Source organism: Odontesthes bonariensis, chromosome 5, assembly GCF_027942865.1.
Source record: "Odontesthes bonariensis isolate fOdoBon6 chromosome 5, fOdoBon6.hap1, whole genome shotgun sequence".
NCBI classification, from domain to species: domain Eukaryota; kingdom Metazoa; phylum Chordata; class Actinopteri; order Atheriniformes; family Atherinopsidae; genus Odontesthes; species Odontesthes bonariensis.
Window position 1 is genome coordinate 27,950,694 of NC_134510.1, and position 13,477 is coordinate 27,964,170.

Below are 13,477 nucleotides of genomic sequence, written 5' to 3' on the forward strand. Positions count from 1 at the left end.
TATTTAACACTGTGTCATTATTTATTCAATAAAAACTGCGGAAATGCAGAAGCAGTATTCAGAAATCTAAGCGCCCCTTAACTGCTGCCATGGAGATAATATGGTAAGAATCAGCTGGGTGCTGCTAATCAAATACCACTGATTGACTGATCTTCAACAAGTGTGAGCACCTCTATAAAAGCAGAAGTTCTGTCAATTCACTGGCCCAGATCATTCAGATGTGTGTTAACTCAATGCCAACGAGAAAAGACATCAGCAATGATCTTAGAGGAGCAAATTGTTGCTGCTCATCAATTTAAGAAAATGTTATAAATTGGTTTTATTCTTAGACTTTATGTATTCATATTCTGTTGTTTACTAAATAATCTATGTTCCTAGTTTGTACTTTTACACTCTGCTCATACAAACGCAATGTATGTCCAAGACTTTAAGATGACGTAGCGGGATAAAATAACTGGGTCAGATAAAGCGTCTCTATTAGGACAGATAGGTCTGGTACAGTAGATGCACGCCTGAAACAACACTCACACACACATCGTTTATCACATCCAAAGAACATGACGAAGACAGTGGATGGCCTGCTTATATCACTAGCAAATGTCCAATTATACTTTGTCGAGTGTAGTTACAACCTCTGTGAGATCAAGGCGCACATAAATATGAAATGTTTCTGGATATCGGGGCTCGGTCTGACGGAGGCCCTGCGAGGGCTCTGTCACTCCGAGTCCAGCGCTGCTATACTTCACATGTAACCACTAATAAATACTTTATTTAACTTAAGATTTCTCCAGCTTGTTCTTGGGCTTCCAAAGAAAGAATCGGGCTAACAAAAAGATTATAAGGAGATTTCCAATTTGTTGTAGAATGAGCCCATTGTGAGTCCAATAGAATGAGTCCATCATTCTACAGAGAGAAAGATCATTCACAAGTGGAAAACATTCGAGACAGCTGCCAATCGTCCCAGTAGTGAAAAAAGAAAAGAATCAAGGTGCTGCAACAAGTCAAAGTCCAGACCTTAATCTGATTGATATGGTGTGGCAGGACCTTAAGAGAGCTGTGCATAAACCAATGCCTCAAACCTCGGTTGAACTAAAGCAACGTTATAAAGAGGAGTAATTTGAGTTCGTATTTACCCAGTCTTAAGATCTGGTTAAGGACCCCATGATTTCTCATCATGTCCAGTAAATAAAACAGTAGAACTGAAAGTGTGTGTAGGCTACTTAATATTTAACATGACAGTAGTAGCAGACAAGATGCTTGTAAAAAGCAAAAATTGGCCAATTTACGATAATTTTCACCAGTCTGTCGGCCAGAACCACGGTTTACTGTATAATTAAATGAGTTCAGTTGGCATTCACTAGAATTTGACACAAACTCTTTCAGTATATTTGCATGCTGCTCTGTCAGCAGGTCCGCCACAGTAGCCCACACAGGAATATCTTCAAGTGTGGTATTGATTGGTATCATTTTTTTGGCACAGACTTTCACGGTGTCCTAATTACTTTGGTCATCATCCTTTTCCTCCAACACCATCACAGGCTTGGGGTTTGTGTTTCAAATTAAAATGGATTTCCTTGAAATTTGATACCCAGGTACGTGCAACGTTCGGCTGAGCTGCGATATCTTTGATGATTCCTTAACTTCTGCTTTTAGGTCTTAAATTTTTAACTTGTTCAATGTTTTTGGCTTTTGGCCTGCAATGCCTCCCATCAGCCTCAGCTGTACTTTGTGTTTGTTTATAATTAGAGACTGCTTGCAGGCAAGCAAACAAGACTGGAATATTTTAAGTCAGGAAAAACAGAAAATACTTGTTTTTTCAGAGGGTATTAAATACTGACCAGAATGAACAGAACATTTAATGAAAGAAATACATCGTCTTCTATGGCTAAATACTGTATGAATATCTTCAAAACAATCATATAGTTGTAGTATATCAATGCAAAAGATTAAATCTAATATTTTATGAATGCATACACTTATTTGAAACACGACCAAATAATTTCAACACTGCATAGGAAAACTAGCGTCACTACGTGCAAAACGTGACGGCCAGCACTTCTTAACTTTTGCATCCACAAGGGGGAGAAACTCACTCAAACTGAGCGCATCCAGTTTCGTTATCTCTGCAATCTCATCATTTCACCCACTACTATTTGAGTTTCCAAGTTCATTTGTCAACTGAAGAGTGCCCATATATTTCTAGACGCAATGTTTTAAATCTTCTTTCTCAGAAAAGATAACTGAGCATGCAGCAGTGGCAGTCCCATTGCTGCAGAACACAAAATATAAACCTACAAATATCCAAACCACTCACAAGTGGAAGCGATAAGATGGTCCGACGGTTCAGTTCCGGATATTTTCATGAATATGTGTATCAAAAACTCAGTTCCTTGAACATACTGTATTTTAGGAGCGGGGTTGCACCTTAGCTGTCTTTGCACAAGGGGGCCTCATTTCATTGTGCTGGATCTTGGCCTGTTATCTTGTGAGTTCAGGAGGGAGCAGTCTCTTAAAATACTGTTTCTTCTTCAATTTTAGAGGGGTAATGATGACATTTCCTGTTGATGTGTATGTAGAAAGGTCAGAGTCTCAGCTTGTCTCTCATTCTACAGTAAGCTGCCTCACTTCTGGAGTAGACTGACTGTATAAAAAAGAAAAGAAAATTCAAATATATGTTTTTGATAAACAGTGAAACACAATCCCAGACTGGGCCATAATGGTTGAATGCACTGACAGCTGCAGAGCATGTCTGTGCAGTGTCAGGGTGTTTTAGGGACTTTAGACACCAAGCTTGACTTTCCGTTGCCCACTCCACACTTCAGTGGAAAGAGGAAAGTCCCAAATTGACCCTGGTAATCAGAACCTTGTTGAGGGTGGAGCAGGATAAGATTAAAGACAAGGAGATGACTTGTGATGTTTGCTTGTGTGCGAATTTGCAGGGCTGTACTTAGACTTTATTATCAGGTAACACGGCCACATGCAGCCGTGGAAACTATTGATGAGTCAGTCCCACTAAATGGGCATCCACACTATTTTAATCTCTTTACTCCCTTCTCTATGGTTACTTGAGTTTAGCTTTGACTCCACGTTGTGATAATGTCAGTACCCCTAAGGTAACAGACAAAATGAACACATTGAAGACCTGACACACAGTGTTCACGTAATGGACTGCAATCTTAAAGATTAAGGCCTGCTTGAGCTTTTATAGAAATACTTTTACAGCTTGAGCTTTATGAGCTCACATGAATTCACAGAAATAAACACAATAGTGTTTTTGAATATGATATTCCAACGTGCCATTACCAGAAGCAGTGCACATCGTTTGCAAAAGAGAAGCATCAGTCTCATTGTAACAGAACTCGGAAAACACTGTGTGTTCTTATCTGAAATCAGGTCAGCAAAAAGTGGATGTGGAGTAATAAAACATGGCATGATGCACCAAAACACGTGATGAACAACACACAAATTAGGCTACATAATTGCAAATTTCTTTCATGTCAGCAGAAAAGGCCACAAAAAAAAGAAGTTTACCTGTTCTGGGTCTTTTTGTCATTATTACAGTTTCTTTATTAGTGCCTGACAGTAACTACTTTAAACCACCTTAAATAGCCTACAGTCTGCCCAATTTAGTTTGAAAGTGTAAATCTGCATTGGGCCAGCTTTGCATTAACAGGTCTCTCAACTTAGATCTAAACTTACATCAGAGCATACTGTCATTAATGCAGCTGCAAATTGCCTGAGACAATTTTCACTTTAGGCAACAGACTTTGAACTTTTATTCATAGCCTGTATATTATACAGCCGTTTCCCAAAATGCACTGAGAAATGTATAGGGCTCTTGTGGTTTGTCCCATATTTCAGCACATTCATTTTCACCCTTGTGCCCGAACCGACAAGAGCACCGAGCCATTCACTCCTTATCCTTCTTGAGAAATACAGTGTTAGATGTATTGAACTTGCATGCAAAACAGACAGATGTCAGACAAGTCGGAAATGGAAGAATTACTTAGAATTCAACGCGGTGTTAACCCCTTCCCTCCCTCATTATTGCTTCGATCACTTAGTTTCGGTTTAAAACGAAAGTACCGTCAAGTGTCAAAGTGGCGTTCATTTAAAGATCAGCTCTGGCGCTGCTGCACCGTTCCTCATTACTGTAAGCCTAGGTGCGCTGGGATACACACGGTGTCCACTAAATTTATCTTCTTTTTTTCTTCGTGTATATATTTACACGAGTCTATGAATTTGAACGCTTATCTAAATTACATCAGTGACCAAAAGGAAACGGGGGTAATGGTTTGATTTGATCGCTACCCATTTGACTTTATAGACATGGGAATTCCACACAGTTGGCCACTTTGTTTTGTCTGGTTCAACTTAAACCTCCCCTGAACGCTGAGAGGTTGTGTTTTCACGCACACATCTGAAACTTCTTCAGTTGATGCCGAGGGTCATGACCATGAACCTCCAGCCGGTTGCCACCGCACCGCTGGATTTGAGCATCACCAATCGCAGGAACACCGGGTCGAGGACACCAGAGCGCACGGTTTGCGCCAGAGACTCTCGGGGAACAGGGGGGTCGCCTGCCCCTCCTGCGTGCACGGGGACGGGCAGTTCAGAGCCCCGCAGCCCCTCGGGGAGAGCCTCACCGGGCACAGAAACTAGTGCAGCCTGCAAACGGCCAGCGGGCAGATCTTCCTCAAAGCTTCCCTTCAGGAAACGTCCGATTCCCGTCGAACCTGAGACCCGTAATAGCCCCTCGCCGGCTCCACCTGGAAGCACAGACGGCCCCTCGCCAGCGGGAGAGACGAAATGTAAATTGCAAAAGAGATTGGACGGTCGTTTGGACAGAACCGCGGATGAAAGCAGGGCTGCTGTAGCACCTGTGACCCCGAGGCACATCCAAGAGTCAGCGCAGAGTCCAGAGGGATATCCCTGGTGCTTTCTGCACCCACTTAACTACGGTAAGCATCGCCAATGCATTTTTAGACTTTTTTTCAACGTGACAAGCTACATCTTATTTTGTGATTTACTTGTAAAAACCTATTTGTATATTCAATCCCTAAATGTAACAATAATTGCAAGGGTATTGCATGGTTTGGTGTAGTGAAAGAAAGAACGTCACGTTATCTCCTGCAGTTATTGCTTTCCTTTTCAGTGGAAAAAATGATCTTATGAATATTGTATCATATAAGCAAAATAATCATAGTTTGTAGCCTACTGACACTGTTTTGTTTTATGACACAAGCTGCCAGGGCTGAAATTATCTCAGCAGTTATCACATTTGAGCAGAATGCTAGAGTCACAGATGATGAAGCAGCCGCAGCTGAGAAAATGTCCTGTCAGCTATTCTGCAGCCATCCGTCCTCAGTTAACTGAACTGTGGCTTACTGGGTCAAGTCATAACTGAATTTTGCACTCTCACACCTTTGACTACATGCAGTGTAGCCCACTTCCTTAATACAAAAAACAAACTAATAGTATGTCGTCATTTGTCCTTTTTTCCTCTTCTCTGCCTCTCATCTTATCTGCCTTTCTCTCTTTTTTTCTGTTTCTGCTTTTTTTCTCTTTCCAGGTCACTACCCCATGTACTGCCTGCCGGTCCCAGAGCCGCACCATCCGCTGGTCCACCAGACTGAAAATTTGCTGGCCGGAATCTCTCTGGCAACACATCAAGATGAAGATGGAGACACGTATGTTGAAAAACAAAAAATTCAAAATGACTTCAACTGGAATTTTTGGTGTACAGTAGGCTATAAGTTAAACCTGCTCTCCTACCCATCCGCATTCAAGTCACTGAAGCTCATAGGAAACTGAAAACTTCACCATGATTCATCCCCATTATGCATTTACATAATCATAGAATTTTAGTCAGACGGACTATTGTGTTGAAACTCGAAACTTGGCTCAATTAACAAATCTGAAATCCTGCCACATTATAAATAGTCATGAGATTTCCAGTAGATTCTGAGGATTCACTGACCCAGGTTACATTTCTGTCTATGAAGACCAGAATTTAGTTTTTCTGATGCGCTGCACCTAATTAAACTCAGCTTGAGTGTTTAACATCTAGTGACTAGCAGTGACTAGTCACTTGCTACAAAACAAAATGTCTAAAATGGATGCACATAGTGATTTATAAACTGATATAGGCCACACAAATTCTTTTCAATTTAAAAAAAACATACTGCAGTGATTAGCAAATCATCTAAACTCTATATTTGATTGAAAATAGTTATTTTACTGCTTTGTTACATCAACTCTTCTTTTATTACTCTGTAAGGGTGTGGCATCACTTGTAGTTTCGAAAGCAAAATGTTTTCCCATTCTTGCTTGATTTGGGATTTCAGCAGCTCATGAGCCTGAGACCGCTTTCTTGTATTTTTTGTTTCATAATGACTCAATTAATAAGTGGGTGACAGCTCTTGAATGCATGCAGGCCTCACTGACTTTTATCATGCAGCCATGCTGTTGTCATGCCGATTGTGGTTCGTCATCGTCTTTCTGAAATAAGCAAGACCTTTTATATTGTTCAGCTTCTCTGGTGCCTTTGTGGATGCATAACCTATCCATGCCATGTCCAGTGATGCATTCCGATACTACGATACTAGACAAGGTCAGTCGGTGTCACACTTTGTGTGTAACTGCACAGTGTTTTTATCCATTGCCCCTAACAAATTGAGATGGTGGCCCACATTTTGATTGGCTCCAGTTTCCTCAATTCAACATCTGAGGGACTGATGCTTTTTTAATATTTGGCCTGTATTTAAAGGCTGTGATGAACCTAAGGGAGGCTCTCATCATTTAATGTCAATCAAACTGCGCTCAAGTGGGTCAAATGCAGGTTAACTTGTCATCGTCTTTGCTGTCTGTTTTTGGACAACGGACAATTTTGAGAGAACATAAATTCACAAAGTGAACAATGCAGGTTTTAGCAGAATATCGGGGAAACTACCACATAGGAGAGGAAATGTTGGTACAACCGAGACTGGAAAACTATTTACAACTGGGGGAAGCCAGTGGGAGGTGATACTCAGATTTCTTACGTTTTTTTGCTAGGGTAATTTTTCAGTTTCTCATGGGGAGAAATATATCATTAATCAACACAGCACATATGAGTCAAACAAGAGGCATGAAACTCAAAATGAGCTTCATCAATCTATGGATTCCTGCTGAAACCACAAAATGACTACCAGGCAGAAAAGGTAGCAGCAGCTGAGATAATCAGCATTTGCCACACAGTGCAGCGCTTTGAATCATACGGGTCAGCAGATTGTGAAAACAAGTGGTCAACGATTTCCACGGTAGAATTGACAGCATTGAAGCTTGACTGGGTTCCTTGTGAATACATTTCTCCAGATACTTTAAATTAATCAATGATATGCTTTGTGGTACATAAGGAAATCCCTGGAATTCTTTTGCAGTTTTACCTTAAGCAACTTTAATATTTTAAGATATTGAACTCTTCGCAGAGTGGAGAAGCCTTCCTTATCTTTACTTCTTCAAGACTCAGACTTAATCTTGGATGTTCTTATACTTTTTTTTTTTTGGCAAGGACATGGCAAGTAAGTTCTAATATATAAACCACTGGCAGGATTTATAATGTGATGAAATATCAATATTTTAGTTCAGAGGCAATACGCAGACTGTTGCTTTCTTTGCTTCGAGTTTGTATGTCTGATGTACCTTTGAAAGGAGCACTGTTGTCATGAACCCTGAAACTGAGCAGGTCATGCCAAAAAGGAGTCTATACTGATGATTCACTAAGGGTTGACCCAAACAAGACTAGTTTCAACACAGAACTATCTGACATCATAAACCAAACTTTTGGTATTGCGCAACCTGGATGTTAGATATTTGGAATATCATCTCAGTTTATAGGTTGGGACTTCAGTGACTCACCTTTATTGAATCGGTACAGTAAGCACGCCACCCTTTCTCCTACCTCATCCAGCCAAATTCTTCACTGCTGTTTTACTTCCTGTGAGGAAATCTTGCTCAGTGTTAATCACGAATGATTCACCAAATACCAGCGGTGATTCTAATCTAAAAAACCAAACTGAAAGCTATAGGTTTTAGCTGCCAGATTGAATATGAAATGCTTCTGAACATAGTGTTGGCTAATGTACGCTGAACAGCTTATAGTTGACAGTTGACTAGTCTCTTGAGGTGTGGGACGGGGGCTGAGAATGATACCGTCCACAGGGCATTGAGTCTTCAGAGCACATGGATGCAAATACTAAACTTTAACGCATGGTTAATTGACTTTTTTGTGCAGGCTCAGCACCCACCCACACACTTAACTAAGATGACAAACAGATACAAGAACACAAGGGCACACTCACACACAGTCATGTGACTGAAAGCAAAGTATGTCCAAGAATTAAATGACTCTTTGATGTTGCAGTTTCAAGAAGCATCAGCGTGATTTGCATCCTCTCAAAACAAACTCGTGATGACCAACATCTTGTTGAGCCATAAGTCCTGTGACATGCCACATCTGCTCAGTGTACCAGATATAACCAAAGCAAGGCTGTCATTACCTGAGAGTGGAAGAAAATTAAAAAAAAAAGAAGCAATGTATCTTGACTCAAAATGGCCATGGTAAAAATAACTTTATTTTTTTGTCTTTGAAAAAAAAGAAATTTGTTTCATTCTTTGTTCCACTTGCCTGAATACATATTTCACATGCACCAATTTCATTATCATCTACTCACCTCTCTCATGTGAATACGGTAAAAAGCGAACGTGAATATTGAATACCTTAGATGTGTGATGCCTACAATTCTTGTTGCTTTGTGGTTGCATGAACCTTTGTGTGAATTCTGCAGAAAGAAACTCATCCTTGTCCTTTTTCTCAGACTGTACATAGACAGCTTTGTGTGCGTGCATGCATAATGCAAGCGATGGTGTTCACGCCCCTCTTACGTCAATGAGCCCCTTTAGTTTCGGGAAAACCAGTGAGAGTTCGGTTTTTAACATGATTGTGGTTTTTCTCAGGTGTCTCTCTCTCTCTCTCTCTTTTGTTCTCTCTGTTTTTAAATGAATGGGCTCAAAAAACCCAAACATCCGCTCCCCACTTCCTCATTTACCGCTTCCTTTCTATCGGCTTCATCTCTATCTCTTTCTCCTTTTCTATTGTGTGTAAATGCTATCATTTGCACTTGTGTAGATGTGTTGGTTTACTTTATCAGCAAATCCCCTCGTGCTTCCAGTCAGTCAGTGGAGTTACCCTCTCAATAATACTAATGTATGAGTTCAGTAATACTTGAAGTATAAAAATGCCTTGACCACATGGTGTTGCTATAGAAAAATTCAGGAAATCAGCAGGATCTTTAGGATGTATCGTATTAGGACTGCGAGTGTCGTTGAAAATATTTCTACTAATATTTTATATATGAGTGTAAGAGATAAAAAAGCAGAGATTAAACAAAATGAATAAGATTAATTTTCTGTATGGAGATATCTGATCTGTATTTGATTGCTCTGTAAATTCTCCAGCTGAAAAATCCATTGAGAAGGGCTTACTTCTCTTTTCTTCTCCTTATTGTGGGAGAAAAATGATGCTATTCCAGAAGTGTCGAAAGGTAGGCTTGAAAGCAACTGCACACTTTTTAGGGGTGTGCATTTCAAGTGGAAATATTATTTCAAACCACAGGGAATGATTTGATGGTCATTTACCCTTTTCACAAAGCTTGCTCATTTGGCTATTACATTATTTATTAATGGAATGTTCTGATTAATATCGTGCAAAATGGGTCAAACATCGTCATACTTGTTAAAAACTATTTCATACATGGGGCGGTCGGTGGCGCAGTGGGTTAAGCGGCCGCCCCATGTACAGAGGCTACAGTCCTCGCTGCAGCTGGCCCTGGTTCGACTCCCGCACCGAGAGGCCCTGTGCTGTGTGTCTTTCCCCTCTCTCTGCCCCCAGCTTCCAGTCTCTCTCCAACTGTCCTCTCATTAAAAAGGCATAAAAAAAATGTATTTAAAAAAAAAAATACTTAAAAACTATTTCATCCATCCATCCATTATCTTCCACTGGTCCGGGGATCGGGTCGCGGGGGCAGCAGCTTGAGCAAAGAGACCCAGACGTCCCTGTCCCCGGCCACTTCCTCCAGCTCTTCTGGGGGGACCCCGAGGCGTTCCCAGGCCAGCCGAGAAACATAGTCTCTCCAACGTGTCCTGGGTCTTCCCCGGGGCCTCCTCCCAGTGGGACGAGCCCGGAACACCTCACCAGGGAGACGCCTGCCAGGAGGCATCCTAACCAGATGCCCGAGCCACCACATCTGACTCCTCTCGATGTAGAGGAGCAGCGGTTCTACTCCGAGCCCCTCCCGGATGACCGAGCTTCTCACCCTATCTCTAAGGGAGAGCCCAGACACCCTGCGGAGGAAACTCATTTCGGCCGCTTGTATTCGCGATCTCGTTCTTTCGGTCACTACCCACAGCTCGTGACCATAGGTGAGGGTAGGAACATAGATTGACCGGTAAATCGAGAGCTTCGCCTTCTGGCTCAGCTCCTTCTTCACCACGACAGGCCGGTGCAGAGCTCGCATCACTGCAGACGCCGCACCAATCCGCCTGTCAATCTCCTGCTCCATTCGTCCCTCACTCGTGAACAAGACCCCGAGATACTTGAACTCCTCCACTTGGGGAAGGATCTCATTCCCGACCCGGAGAGAGCATTCCACCCTTTTCCGGCCGAAGACCATGGTCTCGGATTTGGAGGTGCTGATTCTCATCCCAGCCGCTTCACGGCTCGTCATCGGCTGCGAACCGCTCCGGTGAGAGCTGAAGGTCACGGCCCGACGACGCCAACAGAACCACGTCGTCCGCAAAAAGCAGAGACCCGATTCTGAGGTTGCCAAACCGGACCCCCTCAATTCTGTCCATAAAAATTATGAACAGAATCGGTGACAAAGGGCAGCCCTGACGGAGTCCAACCCTCACAGGAAACATGTCCGACTTACTGCCGGCAATGCGGACCAAACTCTGACACCGGTCATACAGCGACCGAACAGCCCATATCAAGGGGTCCGGCACTTCATACTCCCGGAGCACCCCCCACAAGAGTCCCCGAGGGACACGGTCGAACGCCTTCTCCAAGTCCACAAAACACATGTAGACCGGTTGGGCGAACTCCCATGCTCCCTCCAGGATCCTGCGGAGGGTATAGAGCTGGTCCACTGTTCCACGGCCAGGACGAAAACCACACTGCACCTCCTGAATCCGAGATTCGACTATCCGGCGGAACCTCCTCTCCAGTACCCCCGAAAAGACCTTACCAGGGAGGCTGAGGAGTGTGATCCCCCTATAGTTGGAACACACCCTCCGGTCCCCCTTTTTAAAGAGGGGGACCACCACCCCGATCTGCCAGTCCAGAGGCACTGCCCCCGATGTCCACGCAATGCTGCAGAGGTGTGTCAACCAAGACAGCTCCACAACATCCAGAGCCTTGAGGAACTCAGGACGGACCTCATCCACCCCCGGGGCCTTGCCACTGAGGAGTTTTTTGACCACCTCAGCAACCTCAGCCCCAGAAATGGGAGTCCCCACGTCCGAGCTCCCCAACTCTGCTTCCTCATCGGAAGGCGTGTCGGTAGGATTGAGGAGGCCCTCGAAGTATTCCCCCCGCCGACTCACGACGTCCCTAGTTGAAGTCAGTAGAGCCCCGCCCTCACCATACACGGTCTTGACAGTGCACCGCTTCCCCCCCCTGAGCCGCCGGATGGCGGACCAGAATCTCCTCGAGGTCGTCCGGAAGTCGTTCTCCATGGCCTCCCCGAACTCCTCCCAAGCCCGAGTTTTTGCCTCAGCAACCGCCGAGGCTGCGTTCCGCTTGGCCTGTCGGTACCCATCAGCTGCTTCCAGAGTCCCACTGGCCAAAAAGGCCCGATAGGACTCCTTCTTCAGCTTGACGGCTTCCCTCACCACTGGGGTCCACCAGCGGGTTCGGGGATTGCCGCCACGACAGGCACCGACCACCTTACGGCCACAGCTCCGGTCGGCCGCCTCAACAATGGAGGCACGGAACATGGCCCATTCGGGCTCAATGTCCCCCACCTCCCCCGGGACATGGTTGAAGCTCTGCCGGATGTGGGAGTTGAAACTCCTCCTTGCAGGAGATTCCGCCAGCCGTTCCCAACAGACCCTCACAATACGTTTGGGCCTGCCAGGTCTGACCGGCTTCCTCCCCCACCAAAAAAAGAGCACCTGATGCTTTGGTTATAAATGCAACAGTGCATAGTTGTGGTAAGCTTATGGCATGCTAGCTTTACCTAAAAGCGTTTGTGTTTTTAGAAGGACTTCCACACAGAGGTGTTTGCCGGCTGCGTTAAAAAAACAGTTCAGCGCATTAGCGCTTCGGTGGTTGTAAAGCATTACTACCAGCTGCTGGTATAGCTGCTGGAATAAAAAATGTATTCATATTGAGACTTTAGCCACATAAACTATTCAATATCCATCCATCCATCCATCCATCCATCTATTTTCTATATCTGCTTAATCCAACTCAGTACATGTTCTCAATTGATTTAAACGAATACAGTTAAAGGTGGGGTAGGGGTTCTTTTTCTGGAGCATTTTTTTACATATTACTTGAAATACTCTTCACACCCCCATTGCAACCAATTAATTAAAAGTTTTGACACAAAAATGAAAAGTTTTAGTGGCCTCTAGAACAAACAATCCAGGAAAAACACTATCCAATCATACTAAACGGACTGTTAACGATGATTGGATTCTGATGCGTCTATCAAACTGCAATCTGCTCCTCCCTCCCCCTCCTTCCCCCTGTGCGCGTACCCTTCTTCGTGAACGAATTACGCGTGCCCAGAAGCTTGGCAGGAAGCTAAACTAGAGCCAGCTTGGCTAGCACCTAGCATTATTAAACGGTTAATTATGATGTTGAAAGGTATTTTCTTACCTGTGAATCTGCCATGAGAAAAAGTTAGCAAAAGTTAGCCAAATCAATCGATGCTTGCTGTCAGAACAGCGCTCGTGCACCTTCGTGCTCGTGAACAAGCATTGCGCGTTCATGTACTCTTGAGGCGTGGCTTCGGGGGGAAGTCTGAATAAAGGGGTTGGGACTTTTGACCTGTGTATTTTCAAAATGCAGCTTCGCTGGACTCAAAATCCAGGATCTCCTACCCTACCTTTAAGTAACGCGTTCAGAAAATAAATGCTTGTATTTTGCTACAAGCTGTCCTCATTGTTCTTAATCAGATCCATCAACATTCACTTCTTGCTTGTCCATCTTTTTAAAGACATTTTTAGTTAATATCGTCAGTAAGCTACCATCCTGTGGTGTTTACAGTGTGTAAAGTACTGAGGCATTTACCAAGAGTCTCACACTCGTTTTCCTTATACGACCATGTGTTCTTATAGAAAAAGTCATGTTTTAAGGAGAGAACCACACACAGAACAACACAGGAAGCTGGGAAGTGGAGAAACTCAAGTTTAACAAAACGTAAAAACA

At 43.6% G+C, this 13,477-nt stretch overlaps 1 protein-coding gene across 1 annotated transcript in view; it reads left to right on the plus strand.

Annotated features, from left to right (window-relative positions):
* Nucleotides 1-4,124: 4,124 nt before the first annotated feature.
* Nucleotides 4,125-13,477, plus strand: part of bcl3 (BCL3 transcription coactivator) — a 28,463-nt gene continuing 19,110 nt past the window's right edge. The window contains exons 1-2 of the mRNA XM_075466725.1: nucleotides 4,125-4,961; nucleotides 5,573-5,690. Of these exons, the coding sequence (XP_075322840.1) occupies nucleotides 4,439-4,961; nucleotides 5,573-5,690 (641 nt within the window). The 5' untranslated portion in view covers nucleotides 4,125-4,438. The remainder of the gene's footprint in view (nucleotides 4,962-5,572; nucleotides 5,691-13,477) is intronic.